Raw genomic sequence first — 19,720 nt, forward strand, 5'->3', positions numbered from 1 at the left:
TGAAATACCATGATATTCTTTGAAGTACAGTGCCTTCATAATACTATAAAGTATGAATATGATAAACCTTCATTAACAGTATTAACATTTATTTGCATTAAACAGTGGTGGACAGAGCTCATAGGGGGAAAAAATATTATGAATATTTAATACCAAACACTAAACTTAATTGAACATAAATAGATTCTTTGAACCAATATTGTGCTTATCAAATTGCATGCAAATTATCTTCTGAGATACTGTTCTGGTCAAAACTGGAGCAAAATGCATCAGCAAAAAAACATTATAATGTATCATGGTACTGCTATGATGTTTTGGACAGTGGCAAAACTATGGCTGAATTCGTAATTATGACTACTGACTTCATATAACAAAAATAGTAATATTACCATGTTAAAATGCTATTCTGAAATCTTTTTTTAGATATGTAATCATTGTATGTAATCAAGTATATTGTATTCGAAACGCAACGCTATGGAGAAATACTATAATCAGAGAAATGAAATAATATTATTGAGTTCTGAAACCTTAAATACTAAAACTAATTGGTGGAACTGATACATACAGTATTATTTCAACCAATAATGTGCTTAACAAGATTAGCCGCATGTCAAAATCTGTGAGGACCAACGCAATTATTTTACATTTTGCTTAAATGGTGGCTAATATTTATGAATTTGTATGATCTCATCCATACGTTTTTGTACAATATGCTCATGCCCTGTTATAGGTTTAGGGGTGAACCTTCATGCTTCTTTTTTTTCCTAAAAATCATGTTTTTGTAAGAATCACATCTCCCAAATTAATAAGAAATTGCCACCTTATAAAATAATTATGTTTTCTCATGAGATTGGGTTGATGAGGGCTTTTGTTTGGATCTCTCTTGTCGTTCTCCATGCAAATATTCAATAATGAATTTACCCTAAATTGTTATTCATGAGATTTTGGTTGAGGCGCTGTTTATTGAGACAGCTGCAGACTTTAGCAGTAGCAATAAGAGAGCCAGTGCACTAAATTTGAGACACAGCCCATACAGGATTCGTAGTTTCACTGATGCTTGAAAACCTTGCTTCCCCTCCCTTTAGCTTTGTGGTGGGGTTCAGCCGGACATTACACACATCTGTGAGAAGTTATTGTGTTTGGCTGTGCTGCGTGCGGCGGCCAAATCACTTTCACAACAGACAGCTAGACATGAAAGGACATGAAAAGCAAGAGCGCTACCACACTCCCGCTTTCAGAGCGCGTGTCTCAAATGAGTCGCAGGTGAGTCACAGTCATACAGTTCAGGGGGTCTGAGGAGTTTACAGCTGCTGGTATGGACCCTGTGTATGTGTTGGGATATCAAAAAAGCAGTCCTTTGATTTCTAGTGACCAACACCCAGAAGAAAGACTTGGCATCTAAACATTCCTGATTGGTTTTACTCTTTTAAATGACTACAGAACTGTTTACAGCACCTGGAATTTCCTACATCCTCTGCTGAGCATCTGTATCCAAACAACAAGACTTCAAACAAGACTTGCATCAACAAAGTTACTTTTTAGAAATGAACAAGGCCAGTGTTTGTGAGCATTAATTTAAGAACATTTATTGACTATTTAATTTCCTTATCTCATTGACACAACAGTCTGAAAACGTCAATCAGGCTAATGTGTTTTCATATCTTTAAAAACTGATTATTGACACTTAAAAGGGTTAGTTCAACCAAAAATGGAAATTCTGTCATTTATTACTCACCCTCATGTTGTTCCACACCCGTAAGACCTTCGTTCAACTTCAGAACACAAATTAAGATATTTTTGATGAAATCCGAGAGGATTCATCCATAGAGAGCAATATCATCAACACTTTAAAGGTCCAGAAAGGTACTAAAGAAATTGTTAAAAAAGTCGACGTGACTGCAGTGGTTCAACCTTAATTTTTTGAAGCAATGAGAATACTTTTTGTGCACAAAAACAAAACAAAAATAACATTGCTAGTCACATGAACTGTTTTAAATATGTTTTTAGTAGCATTAAAAAAGGGAGTGTTATTGCTGGCAATGGAGGCCTCACTGAGCCATCGGACTTTATCAAGAATATCTTCATGTGTGTTTTCCGAAGATGAATGAAGGTCGTACGGGTGTGGAACGACATGAGGGTGAGTAATTAATGACAGAATTTTCATTTTTGGGTGAACTAACACTTTAAACAAACTAATATTTTTATAATGATAATAAGTATACTATTAGGTATAGTTAAAAACATAAAATTTAATGTAGAAAAAGTAGATAATACTGGCACAGTTACACGTGAAAACTACAACAGGAACCAGACAACCTGAACTTTACCTCTCAGTTTCAATTCAAGCATAACTTAAACTAGATTTTTACTGCAAATAATGATAGATAGGCTACTCTTTACAAAAAGTATAAATTATGAATCTATTTAAATTTGATATATTATATAGATAAAGAGTGCTGAAATGTCTTTAAACATGCAGTGAAACAGCTTGGTTACATAATTGGGTATCTTTCTTTAGTTTTCTTTGGTATCTGGAATCTGTTTGGAGGCATTCTGGAAAAATAGAAACCACTGCCATTTCATGAAGCATCAGTGAGCCTTTATAGTGGAAATAAAGTGGCCTCCCACCTAATAACCAGATGAGATACAAACAGTGGAGTTTATTCAAAAATAATTGTTTAGCAATCACATTTAACCCCACCGAAATGAAGCCACAAAGCTAGAAATACCACTGGCAAAAATGAGACAACCTCATCTGATTCTTGAGGTTTGGTCCTTTGCAACTTCTTTAGTTGTCAGAAACACTGAGTCCCCACAAATACCAGCAGACCAACATCAACCTTCAGAAAAGACATTTCAGGCTAAAATCACTGCAGGGGCAAAGCCCTGAAGTCAGACATGTTGTTCTTGCATGCTAGTCAGCCTGATTTGGCTACGACCACTAAGATGTTTTGGACTCTGTAATGCATCCTTACTGAAAAATGCACATCAAATGTGCGACAGTTAGAGCATTCAAAGAGGAAACATGCTGATTTAATACAAACAACTAAACCATGTTGTTGTCAAAATCCCTGGATGGAGATAGAGGAGGGACGTAGATGGCACTTGTGAAATATGTCTGGTTGAAATATGTGCAGAGTGAGCATGTTTAGTTTTTAGTGTGCACTGTCCGCTTTTGTTTATGAGTTCAGGGTCGACGCGGTGACAAGGGAGGGAAAACATAAGAACACGTTCCATTCGAGAGCCACCACGTCTCCAGCGCATTGTGAAATAAGGCCTTGTAAAGAGTCGACAAGAATGTCTAAAATGTGTGAATTAATAACTAAATTATTCAAAGCATGTTTTAACAGATCCACACAGGCCCTGCCATTGAAATAAAATGCAATTTTTAAAAAATTATGAACGCTACAGGGATGTTTACTCTACGATCCTATTCACACTTCTTTATTTACTTCATGCGTCATTATCAACAGTGTTGCTTTTGGAATTGGGCTACTTTTACACTGTTGCCACGGGTTGTTTTTCATGTCCGCGGGTTGAATCGACCCCAAATAACATGACACTTCCCTGGAATGTGAATTTTACCAGGGAAGCTCCGCCAAAAATGCAGATTTTACCCCCCCGAACACGATTTTTACCGTGGGTAAACTCTGCTCAGAGTACATATGGTCCCTCTCTAAATAGTGTTAAAATAACACTCAAGCAGAGTTAAAGTTAATGAGATAAGCAATTAATTATGTGATGATTTTGCATTAATGATGAACACCTGCTGTTAACAAGCAGAATCACTGAAGAAAAGAGAAACACAAGAACTACAACTGACTTCCAGCCACAGCCTTATTATTTGATTAATTATCTCATTAACTTTAACTCTGCTTCAGTGTTACTTTAACCCTATTTAGAGAGGGACCATATGCACTCTGAGCAGAGTTGATTTAACTCTGGGGATTTTACTGTGTAGAAATGCATGTGCTATTATTGCCATAACCTAGTGTAAAATTGCTTGCTAATTCATGGCAAACTTTTAGAAAGGCAGCCTGACCAAAACAAACCAAATATTGCTAATGAATATTGAATAATGAAAACAAACATTTGTTCATATACTGATGAATCATTCACAATAAAGCATGAATGTGCATCAAGCAAGTAAATAAGGCCAATAGTGATTTCATGAAGTCATTCTCCATATCTGGCAACCCTTTTTGTTTTATCTACCCATTCAATAGCATCTTATGGGACAAATATTACAAACATGAATCACATGAGTAAGCAAAGTTGTTTGTGTTGTAAGTAACTTATGAGATGCAAAAGGACCAGAGACACCGTTATGATTTTCCCCTTCTCACACCTGCTCACAAACACCAAGTAACCACTGCATTTTTCATATCAATTCCGAAGCACAATCAAATATTTATGGCACTGCTTTACAGTCCACAAAATATTTTACATTTCTCCCATTAAGCAGGCAGCATTAGAAGACTGACAGCTTTAATAATGCCTCAGCCGTTAATATTACAGCTTATTTCCTCTCTCCAGTCTGTAAAATATGTAATTTTATATCGTACGTGTCCTTTTAGGGCTTCCCCCAGCTGTTTTGCAAATATAAACGGGCCTTTCATTAAACAAAAACACTGTGGGGACTGTAATTGAACTTATTTGAAATGTCCCCGAGCACTGAAGTACCATACGTGAGCTTTAACGTCTCGGAGTATATCACACATCGCAGTAGGAGACAGTTTAATATCGGCAATAAATGCAGGAACGACCCTGTATATCTGCATGCTGCTGGTTTCACATTCTAACTCAAGGTGAAATGCTACAGAGGCCTTCAATGTCAAATCAGAGTAAAAAGCAAAGCAGAGCGAGCGAGTGCATATGGCGAGAAAAGCGATGGCAATCAGATAACATTGTGTGAAAATATCGATGGTTTTCAGTGATTCGAGGGCCGTGTTGTGGTTGGCTCGGCCCGAGTCCTCACTGATGACAGAAGAATGTCACATGAGAGCAGAGAAACTGCAGACTCTAACTTCCCTCTGACATACATGGGGAAAAATGTTTTGGCACCAGGACAAATACAAGTAGAAGTGAATTTGGAAAAGAAGAAAAACAGAAATCTGTCACAGTCAAAACAGTCAAGGCAAAAGACACAGCACCACTTCCATTGATGACAAAGTTTTTATTCTGAATATACTTGAACATGAATTTAAACAATTCTGGGATTACAAACAGTGGGACTTTTTTTATATTTATTATTTTTTTTTTATCATTTTTGTCTTAGATTATTATTTTTACTTTTTTAAATTATTTTTTTAACAAATATACACACCGTTTGACTCCGTATTACGCATTAAAGATTTATTTAACCAAAAAATGAAATTTCTGTCATTAATTATGTAACCTGTAAGACCTTCGTTCATCTTCTGAATACAAATTAAGATATTTTTGATGAAATCCGAGTTTTTTTTTTTTTTAATCTCCCATAGAAAGCAATGAAATTATCACATTCAAGGTCCAGAAAAGTAGTAAAGACATCATTTAAATAGTACACGTAACTACAGTGGTTCAACCTTAATGTTATGAAGCGATGAGAATACTTTTTGTGCGCAAAAACAACACAAAAATAATGATTTCATCCAACAATTTCCTCTCTACCCTATCATTCTCCTACGCAGTTTACGTTGAAGACACAATGCAGAGCTTCCGTGTTTATATCAGAACGCCGAATCTGTATTGGTCAGCTCCTGCGTCACGTGAACAGCGTCGGCCAATACTGAGCCGGCGTTCCGACGTAAACACGGAAGAGCTGCACTGCGTCAACTGCATAGTAGAGAAGAAATTGTTGTATAATGTCGTTATTTTTGTTTTGTTTTTGACTATATTAACAATGTTTTCACTACTTTTCTGGACCTTGAATGTGGTAATTTCATTGCTTTCTATGGGAGATGAATCTTGGATTTAATAAAAAATATCTTAATTTGTGTTCCGAAGATGAACGAAGGTCTTACGGGTTTGGAACAACATGAGGGTGAGTAATTAATGACAGAAATTTAATTTTTTGGGTGAACTAACCCTTTAAATCAGTGGTTCTCAACTGGCAGGCCGCAGGTCTGTTTTGAATGTCACGGAATCAAATAATAAAATGAAAAGAAGCATATAATCATTCATGTACCTTAGGGTCAATGCCATATTCAATTTTGCGTCAAGAAAAACAATGACGTGAGGGATGAACATACAGTGATTGTACTGTTGTGTCGATCATTCATCCAAAAAGCATTGAAAATATATCTATCCAAATAGTTTCAGTGCACACACAAAACCAAAAATTAAAAATTAAGAAATAAAAACTGTAAAAAGTGACATTATGACACGTTTAACAGACTGTACGTCTGTCCCTCACAGCCTACAATGAAACATGCTGTCTAGCCCAACTAAGGTCTATAGTTAGCACAGCAAAATAAATATCAACTTTTAAAAGGAAAGATAAAAGGCTTCCTATATCTTTTGACGTCAAAAGCCTTGGCGTAATTTCAGTTGTCATTTGATAGAGGCTATTTAGCCAGATGACAACATGGTTACTTAAAATTGGTCAAAATCCTCAATCAAAACTATGCATGGAAAAAGAAAATACAACCTAGATTACATTAAATACAGGTTACGCTTGATATTGTTTGGGTCAGCACTTAAAATCTGGTTCCTGAAGCAAAACCAGATGGGAACCACTGGATGAAAGTACAATTAAGGGGGACTGAAAATAAGCCCACAGATAAGTCCTCCTAAACCCTGACTGAGGCAGACTGACGGTCAGCCAAGAGGCAAGTGGAGGCAGCAGGATCTGACTGACCACTTAAAACACGCTTCACACTATTCCAGAGATCAAAACCCACACAGTCCAGATAGACAGAGAATCGAAACATCAGCTTCAAAAACCTTTTTTTAAGTCACATTTTGCAAATATTCTGTTCCTGAGGTGACAGCATCTGAACTCGCAGTCTACATGACATCTTTTTTCATCCCAGTTTGTCTGAAGAACAAAAGTTGCTAAATCTAATTTTGTCTTTTCTAAGGAATAATATGAATTGATCTCACATTTCCACTGAACATCTGTCTTTTTGATATCCTAGAAAACACTTTCACCTCTATTAAGGTATCCTGTAAACAATTTCTGTCAGAAGCTGGAGACGCTTAATTCTTTCAAATACTGGTCCCAAATCAGTTGTGACATTTAAGGTTAAGGTTAGCCTGGACCATCAGGATCGGGATACGTCTCGGTACAGCAGCTGTCGCCCCAAGAAAAAGGCAGTGAAAGTTAAGGTGCGGTCACATTAGCAAAATTTCGGCGAGATGAGCAAAAAAAGGCCCATTGTCTATTGTCAATAGTGTAGTGAAGTATGAAACGCAGTTCACACAGAAGTCACTTTCAAACCACGCAGCTTTCTGTTGGCGATTGTGCCGAATTTCCGTGACTGACTTGAATACGAGCGAAACCTGCACGGGGAACTTTTTCGCCCTCATGCGAAACTCCCAATCCTATTGAAACGCCCACAAAATTTTGCAGAGGAACGGTAAATGTGGCCGCAACTTTAAGGCTGCGTTCAGAATGGAATATTAGCATACTACTTGCTGAATCCTGTGCAGTATCTCTTTAAAAAAGTAGACGTTATTCCAATTTCAAACCGTAGAATGCTACATTGTGACATCATCACATGGCGTCTTCTGTATTTGCATATCGAAAATTTGCATACTGTCCATAGTACACATACTATATACTGCGAATATAGTAGTAGTATGCATGTATGCTATTCCGAACAGAGCCGTAATCTGTTACTTTACACACTCCAGCACCAACTGAGGCAAATATTCTAGCATCACACACACGCACACAACAAAGCTTATTTTTCACTTCCAGTGCAATACATGCCAACTAAACAGGGCATAAGGAAGATATATGAATATGTTAAAGGTTTGAATACCCTCTCTGGCCACTTTCCTGTTTTTTGAAGACGAATAGCCGGAAAACTGCTCAATGGCACTTTTAAGTACAGGTAGAGGAAGTGAAAAACATGTATTTCAGTACATTACACTTAGTACAAGATGACATTAGTTTTGCTGGGAATTAACATGGATTATTCGTTGAGTTAATGGTGTGGAACTGGAGATGTTTTCAATAATTTCTCATTTTGACAGCCAATTAACTATGATGTTTGTGGTATTTTTTGGTGGGGGGAGTAAATTGATTTAATGCACGTCAGTTCTAGAATGCTTGTCTGATTACAGTGAAGTGATGAATCACGGAAAGATGAGAAGAAGAATGTCTTTTCAATGCAAGCCAATTCCATGTAGGCCAATCATGTTGTTTTCAGGTGCATTAACAAAGCAGTTTCCTGTGTACAGAGGAAATGATGCATATTGCTCACTGGAATTCACTTTCCATCCCCGATTTTTGAACTTGTGTTGCTCCATCTCTTTTAATTTCCTGTTTTTTCCAAGCTTCTAAAATTAGATAGAACATAATGATGGTAATCTGCCGATTGAGACCTAAATAACTTTGTACATGTTTACACTATAAGCCAAAAACAATGCAAATATGGTTCAGTGGCCATTAATAACTCTTAGAAATCACGTTTCTGCTATTAATTGAGCATTTCTAATACATTTCATAATCAATACAATATTGAACAAATTGGATATTGGCTAAGCACCAGGTATCCCTCCTTCTCTTCAAAACAAAAATAACTAAACGGTTAAATAGAAAAAAAAGAAAGAAAGAAAAAAAACTTAATTCGTCTTGCTTTTCTTTTTCACAGGCTTCCGTAATTATCCTTGTCTCTTCTCAAAATCTTAATTATTCCATAAATTTTGGATTCGGGACCAGATTTCATTGAGGCACAAGGACCCAGTCAGGATCTCTTAAAGGGACGGAAGTTTTGTTGGTCAGATCAGAATGACGATATTATACACTTCTCTGCAGTGCAACCAGGGTCAGATTGCACATTGTGATATTCCTTCACTTATTTTTTATATGTATCCATTTACATCAAGGCACGTTGACAGGAAAGAAAGGCTGACAGAGCTCTGCCTCTGACATTAAAGCGAAAAATGACACATTAGAGACCCGAAAGACAGCTCAACCAGGGGCAACGTTTCTTATAAAAACTCTTGAGTGTCTTAAAATATCTGTAAACATTAGATTAATTTCCTTCCGACTTTTCGAGTTCTCCAGATGACATTAAAGCGTGAGAAAGAGTAACTGTCACTGTCAACCCTTCTGCATATCCACACACATACATTAAATATATCACAGAAAACTTAACATTAAACATACAGCAAATTTTTAAATAACTTAAAAAAATCTTAAAAGATCTAAAATAAACAGGTAATTCATCAAAGAAACAAAACACACACATGCAACAGCAATTTTTCCCTCTTCATATTCACAACCAGGACTTTGCGAGCTTTTAGGTCGGTACGAATTGGCAGTCATTTAAAAAGCCCTAAATAAGAACGACAGGGCTGTTTGGCCACACGACCTGCTTGGCATCAAGTGCAAAGTACAGCAAGACCACACACAGGGTAACGTTTGGCAGCAGTGCATGTTTGAATGCACTATGGGCAGATAAAAAATCACCGTGTGATAGCGAATACGGGCAAATGGAGGGAGGGATCGTTCTCGCACAGCGGTCGGAAATGAAATCGATATTCCCGAGGCACAGAGGTGGACACCACTGGGAAAAACACGAGACTTTTGCTATTGGGTCACTCGCTCATTTGTCCTTTTTTTCCAGTAATGGGCTGCAAACCACAAACAAGGTTGAATTCTGACCCGACCCTGAGGGGTCCATTAAATATCTCAGCAGGGCAAACGTGACGAGGCCATAAAAGTCACATATAAACAGTTTGTAATACTGAGGAACAAGTCGCTGTAAATATACTGAAGGACAAATAGGTTAAAAAAGGCATCACACCGGTAAAGGGCAAAACTTTGGTTGGCAGTGTTGTGATTGGATCATTTTTTCGTTATTACGCTGGGACGTTGTACATCTCCATGGGTGAAGTGAAGATTAAGTGTCAAGGTCTGCCCACCCAGGTAAGACTGCCCACCCCGTCGCTCAAGTGGAGAGAGTCCGACCTCAGAGGTCAAATGTCAAAGGTCGTTGCTCATTTATCATCTCCGACCTACTTTGACCTCAAGGGCTGTGAGTGATCACGGCTTCGGTTTTGTACTTCCTGGGTCAGAGCCTCTCCCTCCATGTGCTGAGCTGTAGCGTGGGAGTCCGGATGAACGTTCATATGTGATGTGGTATTTGTTTTGGCATCGTAGAGGGGTGTGGCGTCTCTATGCTGAGGTCACGAGAGAAAGTGTCCTCGTCCGTTCAGAAGCCAGAGCAGTGGCAACTGGAGGATGACCACGGACACGATAGACGGAGTCAGACCTGATGCCCCACCACAATCCTCATTCTGCTCCTGTTATCATGCCAACAAGAGAAAGCCAATAAGTCCGGTAGGGAATTAATGGGATGATTGTATAGGAATTACCGTAATGACGAGAAGTAAAACTTTTTTATGTCTTTGTCAAACTTGTAACAAATTGGGTTTGGGGTTCCTAAGGTAAAAGTTCCATTGCTTTTCTTAATAGAGAATATGCAATATATTGTAAGTTTATTGTTTATTTTTAATAAAAATATTTAATCATATAAATATGATTACTTTTAAAAGGCACAATATGTAAAGTTTCACCACTAGAGGTCGCTTATTCAAAACAAAGGCATAGCTTGATGACGGCTTAATTTCGCGGAATCATGCGAGGTGTTGTCTTCACGTCTACAATTAGTTCTCAATTAGTACTCCGCTGGAGTAATTGCTAACGAGAGACAAGCGCGACACACGGCTCGAGAGCAACGGAACTTTTATTATGCCACAGTCGCCGCTTCCGCTTCTTCCGGTCAAGCGCATCAGCAGCGCTGATTATCATATTAGATGCATTTGTGTGCTGAAAGATTTTATAGTGTTACTCTGTGTTCACTCGGCGGCTACTATGAGACACTTGTTGCACACTGCAGTAAGCTAGATCGATATTAGTCAAGGTAAAACATGGTACTCGTGATAAATCAAGAAAACGAGATTTAAACAATAAGATTTACTGTGTTGAGCTTTATAACATAATTAGTTTTCTGTTGATGAATGTATCCATCCAAACAGTTGCTCACCCATCCTAATAAAACACATAATATACTAAAGCGTCTTTGGTGTTTTCATGGTTTCTACAAAATAAAACCAGAAACCGAGGGTAATGCTGGTATGATGCCATTGATAGGTGACACATTCCCGTCCTGGTCAAAATTGCTTATTCCTCAGTATTTAAACATTCTTGGAAAAATTTGGGATAATGTAAGTACACAATTCAACAAAATATATAACTTTGTTCTTGTGGTTTTTTGATATTTTAATCCAAAAATCTTACATATTGTGCCTTTAATTAAAAGATGTCATCTCGTAATTACGGTAATTGTGAAAGTCACAGCTGATCTAAAGATTTTACATTTTTCTGATAAGTCAAATTGTTAAATATGCTGAATATGTTGCTGATAATTTATTCATAAGAGTTGGTAAATTAGTCAAGAATTAGAGTTACATTAGCAGTTTAAGAAGATGCAAGAAGCAGCAGCTAAGCTAATTAGTATGACTCGTGCAAAATTAAATGCATGAGAGAGATATTAATCTAAATTAGACAGAAAGAAAGAAAAAAATGAGAGAGGCAAGAAAGTAACAAGTTGATAAAAAGACAGAAGTGTGCCGGCTGATAGCCTTGTTTATTCGACAAAAACTGCCCGTTTTAGCAACGGATTCAGGTAACGCATCAAAATTGCATAGAAAAGGTGTGCTTGTTTTGAAAAGAAAGATGAATTACTTAAATACTCAAGATACTCATGGCGCAGAGCTAAACCACTGGTGTTTGAAATAGATTGTGGAAACTTTGTGAATAACACAGTGACGGAACTGTTTTGTGAATGTACTTCTCAGTTGGCAGAGAATAAATAGATAATATAGGAAAGAGAGAGAAAGAGAGATAGATAGATAGATAGATGGACTGACCCGAGACAGCACATGAACACTGGCAGCAGTAACATGAGCAGAGAGGAGAGCAGAGGAGAGCCTGCATTTCTCCTACACATGGCCTCATCCTAACATATATTATACAGCCAAATACACAGCAGGAGAGAGAGAAAGAGAGGAAGAGTCATGCAGAAAAATGTTTGACAGTCAGAAGTTTAAGCAACACACGAAGAAGTGCTTGAACCAAAAAGCGTTAATACTGTAAGTACAAAGACAGAATCCAGAGCAGGAAGTAAGTGTGTGTTTAGATAAAGATGCACTACTTGGTCAAAAGTATGTGGACACTTGAACACCTCACTAATATGTGCTTGCTGAACATTTAGACTCAATATCATGGACATTAATATGAATTTCAGCTAAAAAAAGTGTTCATGTCTTGGGTTTTGAGCAGGTCTTCTACACTAGACTGTGACTACATAACTATACGCTTGATTTTATGGACCTGTTAGCCACCCATCTTAAACACCCAAACCAGTTAATTAAAAGAGGGAGTCCACATTCTTTGGGCCATGAAATGTACGTTCATGTGAGATTACGACATGTCAAACAAAGCCAAACTCTCCTAAACCAAGATCTATCACACAGAGACTAATATCAGAGTTGATCTACATCTCAAAAATTCTCAAGTAGAGTCTCAGTGTGGTAGATGTCAGGTAATGACTGAAATGAGAGCAGGTAAAACCGAGAATAGGGCCATGATGCATGCTAATGGCTAGTTTGGTCACAATCTGTTGTAGGATCTTGCCAGAAGAAGGTGTTTGGGTGACTTACTCTTGTGTTGTCATCAAAGCACTCGGTCGGACCTTTCCGATACCGTGGGTTCTGGGCTATCTTGCAGGGATCTGGACCCGAAGCTGTGAGCCGAAGTTCAGGAAAAATAACATGCTAATATTCAAAGTGAGATTTAAGCTAATCTTAAACTGGTCTCTTGAGAAAAAGTTGGTCGAGGTCATTTCATATGAATTCGTACAATGTGATTAATACGGAAACATACGATTTTTAGAAGAAAAGCATGGAGGTCCACCCCAACTCCAACCCATAAAACTAACATGCGACATAAGCAGATCATACAAATTCATTCAAATAAGCCACCAATTCACAAAAATGGATTTAAGAAAAAACATCTAGTCCATCCTGATTTATGCAGGTCTGGTGTTGATGGTCTAGCTGTTGATTTTTCTGGTGTAACTCCAAGTCTTGAAGGTTTAGATAACAATGTAGCCTGACGGAGACGCCAAAATACAAGCATCCCATTATTTAAAGTCCAGATAAAACCCATTTTACTTCTATATGTGATGTATTTCCAAGTAAAATGGGGCATTTGATGAGATCAACATGTTGGGTAATGACTGGTCATCTGTTTTTCCAGTTCACTGAAATCAGCTGTTTGGATGAACTGATTACCTAAAAGGAATCAGACACAAAGAGTTACTGGAAAAGCTACTTCTAGTTAGTTCTGAACTTCCTTCCCAACACTAACAGCTATCGTCATTATGTGTTTCAATACCAAACAATAAGTTTGTTTGTATGTGTATGAAGGATACAAGGCTCTTCCTCCTGGGACAATGGATTTTCAGCACATTTCTGACTACTCTTTGCATCAGAGACAATAAGCACCAGATTTGTCTTCGGAAGCTTTTCAGCTATGAACTGCCTGAAAATAAGAACAAAAATATACAGAAACCAATGGGCGCAATTCACCTGTGATAAAGATCACCTTGATCATTAAGAATTGGGCCAACAATCAATTAAAATATATATTTAATTACATAATAAAATATTCTGTTTCATTTATCATTTAAATAAATAAATAAATAATTTATTTAGTGTTACATGATTTTCCATTTAATTCATCAAATGAATTTCAATCAGTATTTGTTTGAAAAATGCTCCCAAATATAGTTAATTTGCTGTATTTGTAGGAGAATGTACGTACATTTCAGGAGGAATGAAAAATGGAGAAAAAAAAGGAATGGATTTTTTTTTTTTAAATAATTTATCACAAAAACACAACACATTAAATTGACAACACAACCTAAAAATAACAAATGTTTTTATTTCATTTTCCCTCCATGATTAAGTTTCATTACCAAAATGGTCACCATTTCTTACCTAGAGCAGTTAAGACACTCAACAGTCCCCTTAAAAGTTGTCTCGTTGTTCTCAAAGAAATACTGTGTCTGCTCTTTAATGCAACTCTCTTTAGAGTGTATTTCAGACTGGCCATCATCTTGGTCAGCTGCGAACAAAACACAATTGCAATTCAATTACCATGAGCTACAATACTTTCAGTGTTAATGTTGATTCAGTGCCTAAATAACACCCAGTCAATGAGCCAATAAAAAATAACAAAAGAAAAATTACAATTTCCCAAAGCACACAGAATGCAGTCAAAATTTACACCATGCTCCCATTCCATTTATTGTCTTTTTACATTCTGAAACAGTCTAATGAATGTGTGGTCACGTTTCACACATTAATTCAGCTTTAGCACTCATTAGCGTTGTAGTTTTGGCACCGACGATAATTGCAAAGGCTTAATCCATTGTTTCACAGCAATTAATTACTAATGTCAGGCTCTTACCTGCCTCAAGGAAATTAGGAAATGTGATGCTGACAAACAACTGCTGCAGTATTGACCTGGAGAAATAAAAAGAAAAAAATGATTCTACTAAGAAATGTTTCAACTGCTTTTGTCTATATAATAAAAGTCAATGGGGTCCAAAACAACATTCGACCCCTATTGACACAAAATATGACTCATTTCAAAATTTCTTTGTTTTCCACAGAAGAAAGGGTTGAAACGTGAGGGATGGTAAATGATGAAAGAATTTTAGTTTTGTATGAACTATAAAAATTGTATAGGGCATCATTTTAAAAACACTTCTTCACTCACCAGGCTGCTGCGGAAGCCCACCAACCAATGTTCAGGATGTCAGCTATGGTAGGCTAAAAGAGACAAACAACATGTTACACAACAATTCCTGGGGCACCCTGAAACGTCCTTGTGACATACCATCCCCAATGAAATCAAAGGATTCGCCGCATCTCACAGCATAAACTCTGGGATGCTGGCACCTTAAAACTCTTATTCTCTCAGACATTCTTCTCTAACTTAAGTTGCATATCCAGAGCTGAGAAGCACCAAAACATCCTGATTTTATTGGCAGAGGCCCTTACTACGACCTTGCCAGACAAAAAGGACACGGTGCCAAACAATACGGGAGATATTAGACGAAAGCTCAGCAGATGCAAGCATAAATCCACAAACAAGGCTAAACGAATGAGCTCAGGGGACGATTAGCTGCCGCACACGCTGCTCTGATTAGCATGAGAGAGGAAGTGTCTCTTTGTGATGATTCATGGTTGACTGTGCGTGTTTTGAGAGATTTAGTCACCATGTAAGACAAGGTCATAATCCTTCAAGTCACACAGATCAGAGAGAGTATCGTGAGGCTAACTTATCAGTGTGATATGGAACAATAACATGAAGTTCACTGACTGCATGACTAAACTTTATATTCAGTGGAAAATGGGCTACATAAGCAAATCCTTATTTACAAGTGATAACTTGGCCAAAACAGTTTTAAGACACACGCAAACCACTACTGGATAGACTTTCATTGTGGGTGAATTACTGTGAACCCATTTTTGCTTGGGTTTACAAACTGACTGCCATAAGGAACTAAAATGAATTCAAAGAAGATGAAACTCACCACGTAGACTGATCTGAGACCAGCGGCAGCTTTAGTTTCTTTGGTGGGTTCACAAAGGGCCTGGTAGTCATAGGTTTTGTTGACTGAGAACAGGGATACGTTCATCAGATTCCTCATTAGGTTGGGGTCAGTAATACCGAAAAACTGTCCGATCTGAAAACAGAAAATGCATAAATACGCGTAAAAAAAAAAAAAAAGGGGGACATATATTAGACTTCTATTGTTTTTATACTAGGATAATTATAATAGCTACAGACTTAATCTGAGGCCACATTAGCGAAATTTTGCAGCAAAAAGTTCCATCGTTTATTACCAAGGGTGTAGTATTGCAAAGCTCACACAGTCACTTTCAAATCAAGCAGCTTTCTGTTGGACAACACAGTGAATGTGTGTGGGGAAATCTTTCGCCCTCATGCTCAGAATTCATGAATCAAAATTCCCAATCGCATGAATTCCTATTGAAATTATTGGATTTTGACGCAAGAAATTTGTTGAACAGCGTAAAAAATGTGACCGCACATTAGAGCTGCAACTAACGATTATTTTTTCTGTCAACTAATCTAACGATTATTTTTTCGATTAGTCGACTAATCTAACGATTATTTTTATTATTTTTATTTAGTGTTCTTTTTTTTTGATTAGCTAATGAATCCCTTGGATAACTTTACAAAAATTATAAGTACAACTTCTAATATAATATTTCAACTTTTATTAATCTTTTTTTCAACTGACTGACATCTACAACTTTTGACCTCCTAACTGAACTCCTTTCCACAAACTGATCGTAGAAATAAAAACAGTATAAATAAAAATGGTAACACTTTACAATAAGGTCTCATTTATTAACATTAATGTATTAACCAACATCAACTAACAATGAGCAATATATTTGCTACAGTATTTATTAATCTTTGTTTATGTTAGTTAATAAAAATAGTCATTCATTGTTAGTTCATGATAGTTCAGTGCATAAACTAATTTTAACAAATGAAACCTTATTGTTTGTGTTTAATAAGATTAAGAGAAAACTGTTCTTAATTTTTTTGGTAACACTTTACAATAAGTGCAACCATAATCGCACTCTCTCAATATTCAAAGTGCAAATAAGACCTTTTTTTTTTTGTTACAACTACACTGCCCAGCCTAAAATAGCTTTCATATTGAGAGATATCTGTATTCATCAGAAATCTCGTTTGAATGCGCCCACGCGTTTACTTTCACTTTCACGATCGCGCGTAACTCTGTAAACATGGACCGGCGGCGACCGTTATCCAACTGAATTAAATGTTTTTTATTTAAATACAACGCAAAACGACAGTGGAGGCGTAATGTAAACGTAGCGGTGGCATATTCTTTCCTAATCATCCTAACACTCTGTCATGGCAACATCATGAGACTACTTTTCACCTCGACGAGAAATCTCGTCACATTTTAATCTCGCGTCACACCCCTAGTGCTCGTGCATCGCAGTTGTGCTGCCGCGGTACGCCATCTCGGTTTTGCAAAGGGAACAAAGGACCATTTTATTTGGCCTCTGTTTAAAGTATTCCCGTACTTTTGATAATCGTGGTCTAGGTTTTTGTGATAGAAGAATAGAACTTTCTCCATTCCCAGAAGCCGCCATTACGCGAGATGAATGTAAACAATGTGACGCGTCGACGCATTTCACGCATGTCGACGTATTTTCGTAGTCGGCGTAATCGATGACGTCGACGCGTCGTTGCAGCACTACCGCACATACACAAAATTAATCGCCGAATCGCTTTTCTAATTGAATATATCCCCAGATTTGTCCAAATGAAGGTTTTGTCAGATTTATCTTACTTCTGGGGACAATTTTTTGCCCCTCATGAACCTTCATTTTAAAAAGAAACAGGCACACACTGTGAAGATTCACCACTGAATAATAAAGTATATACAAAGGCTATTTTTGTTTTCAATTAACATCATTTAAACCCGCAATGAAATGTTTGTTTATTCGCCATTTGGTCTGCAGATGTCCTGAGATGAGCTACAAACAGTGTAAAGGAATCAAGCTCTGAATACACACATCTGCTCACAAAGAGTTTTCTGCAGGACACGGTGTGGCTTTCTGAATCTGATTATTTGTCAGTGGAGCTTTTTTTGGTTAAATAAAGGTGTATAAAATAAAATAAAATAAAATAATAAAATAAAAACCTTTTTTCATAAAAATAGACACTGTCCTATAGTTTCATAGCAGGCATGTGTCACTATGGGGATGAGGATGTCTGTCTGTACTTATCTGTAGAGTAAGTTCACGCTGTGAACTACATGCTGTGTGTTTAAAGAGCGTGGAGCCCACTGTGCTCGGGTGGCCGATAGGATCTCTTCTAATCTTATTAGGACAACCTACTGCATTACCATAATTTAAACCATAGAAAGAGTTGTCTGAGCCCAGAAAATCTCTGAGGTGTGATACCGACCACGAGTGTGTGAGGAATAAAAAAAAAAAAAAAAAAACACGCCCCTGTTCTGGTTACTGTTACAAACACACACAGCTTAGCTTCCAGCTTCATATTAGACGTAAAAATGTACGAGCGTGTTCGTCCGAGACTATAAGTCAGTCCAAAGGTGATATAAATCCTAGAGTGTACAGAACGGCCGCTGCTCCCCGTGCAATAACAGCCGTAATGAATGTGCGGTCTGCCCAGCGGTCCTAGCCGACCCCTGGAGAGTCTGCCCACATGGAGGGGAGGAGACGGGATTTAGGGCACAATCGGTCCCCTTGGCTTCAGTCCTGCTGCCAAACACTCCGGCAGTGATTTATCCCGCACACACTCCGCTCTGATTGGTTTCCTTTGCTGAGCCTAACTTTAAACATTTACTCTACTGCTGTTGCCGGCGGGGTGCAGGTGGGGTTGGGTGGGTGCTCTCCAGGGGTCAGAGAAGGGGAATGTGGAATGGAAGCAAAATGGAGAGGTTCTGATTGGGTAAGAGAGAGAGGCCCACCACATTAATGTATTTGTCCTGATTTGCCATGACAAGGAAGCCTCCATCGTCCAGAAGAACACAGTCCAGATACTTTGAGAGAAAAAGATAAATATAGTTTTAGAGTAATATACACTATTGTTCAAAATTTTGGAGTCAGTAAGAATTTTTTCTTAAAAGATTAATACTTTTATTCAGCAACAATGAATTCAATTGATCAAAAGAGACATTTATGATATTACAAAAAAAAAAAATCATCAAAAGAATCCAGCAAGATATTTCCACAAAAATATTAAGCTGCACAACTGTTTTCAACATTGATAATAATAAGAAATGTTTCTTGAGCAGCAAATCAGCATTTTAGATTGATTTCTGAAGGATCATGTGACACTGAAGACTGGAGTAATGATGCTGAAAAATCAGCTTTGCCATTGAAGGAATATAATTTTTTTTGTCTTACCAATGCCAAACAGTATTGTATATAATACAGATAATATCATCTCTTCAGATCCGAACATTAAATATGATCTTACCTCATCATTTCTCCTGCACCCACAGATTTCACCAACACACTGTGCAGGAAGAGTTAAAAATAGACAGATAATAGAGTTGCACAAAAATATAAATACAATGGGCCCTATTTTAACGATCTAAACGCAAAGTGTAAAGCGCACGACGCAGGTGCACTCAGGGCGTGTCCAAATCCACTTTTGCTATTTTAACGACGGAAAAACGGTCCATGCGCCGGGGCGCATTTTTGAAATGGGTTGTCCCTATTCTCTTAATGAGTAATGGGCATAACGTTCAATAAACCAATCAGAGTGTCATCTCCCATTCCCTTTAAGAGCGAGATGCGCTCGCGCCATGGCGGATTGCTATTTACATGGCGGAATTTGTTAAGTGGCCAGTCAATCTTTCAGTCGTCTGCGTTGGATGCAGGCTTT

General features: G+C 37.6%; 1 protein-coding gene across 6 annotated transcripts in view; it reads right to left on the reverse strand.

Annotated features, from left to right (window-relative positions):
* Positions 1-6,677: 6,677 nt before the first annotated feature.
* The window catches only part of cacna2d1a (calcium channel, voltage-dependent, alpha 2/delta subunit 1a), a 93,916-nt gene continuing 80,873 nt past the window's right edge, over positions 6,678-19,720 (reverse strand). For 3 of the 6 annotated variants that reach the window (XM_048157070.1, XM_048157068.1, XM_048157067.1), the window contains 9 exons: positions 19,310-19,348; positions 18,798-18,869; positions 15,828-15,980; positions 15,008-15,060; positions 14,696-14,751; positions 14,224-14,350; positions 13,656-13,765; positions 12,883-12,965; positions 11,208-12,179 (listed from right to left, as the gene is read on the reverse strand). In XM_048157070.1, the coding sequence (XP_048013027.1) occupies positions 12,015-12,179; positions 12,883-12,965; positions 13,656-13,765; positions 14,224-14,350; positions 14,696-14,751; positions 15,008-15,060; positions 15,828-15,980; positions 18,798-18,869; positions 19,310-19,348 (858 nt within the window). In that variant the 3' untranslated portion in view covers positions 11,208-12,014. Of the gene's footprint in view, positions 10,462-11,207; positions 12,180-12,882; positions 12,966-13,655; positions 13,766-14,223; positions 14,351-14,695; positions 14,752-15,007; positions 15,061-15,827; positions 15,981-18,797; positions 18,870-19,309; positions 19,349-19,720 lie in introns of those variants that run through there. The other 3 variants (XM_048157071.1, XM_048157069.1, XM_048157066.1) reach the window with 2 other exon arrangements.

Source organism: Megalobrama amblycephala, linkage group LG14 (genome assembly GCF_018812025.1).
Source record: "Megalobrama amblycephala isolate DHTTF-2021 linkage group LG14, ASM1881202v1, whole genome shotgun sequence".
NCBI classification, from domain to species: domain Eukaryota; kingdom Metazoa; phylum Chordata; class Actinopteri; order Cypriniformes; family Xenocyprididae; genus Megalobrama; species Megalobrama amblycephala.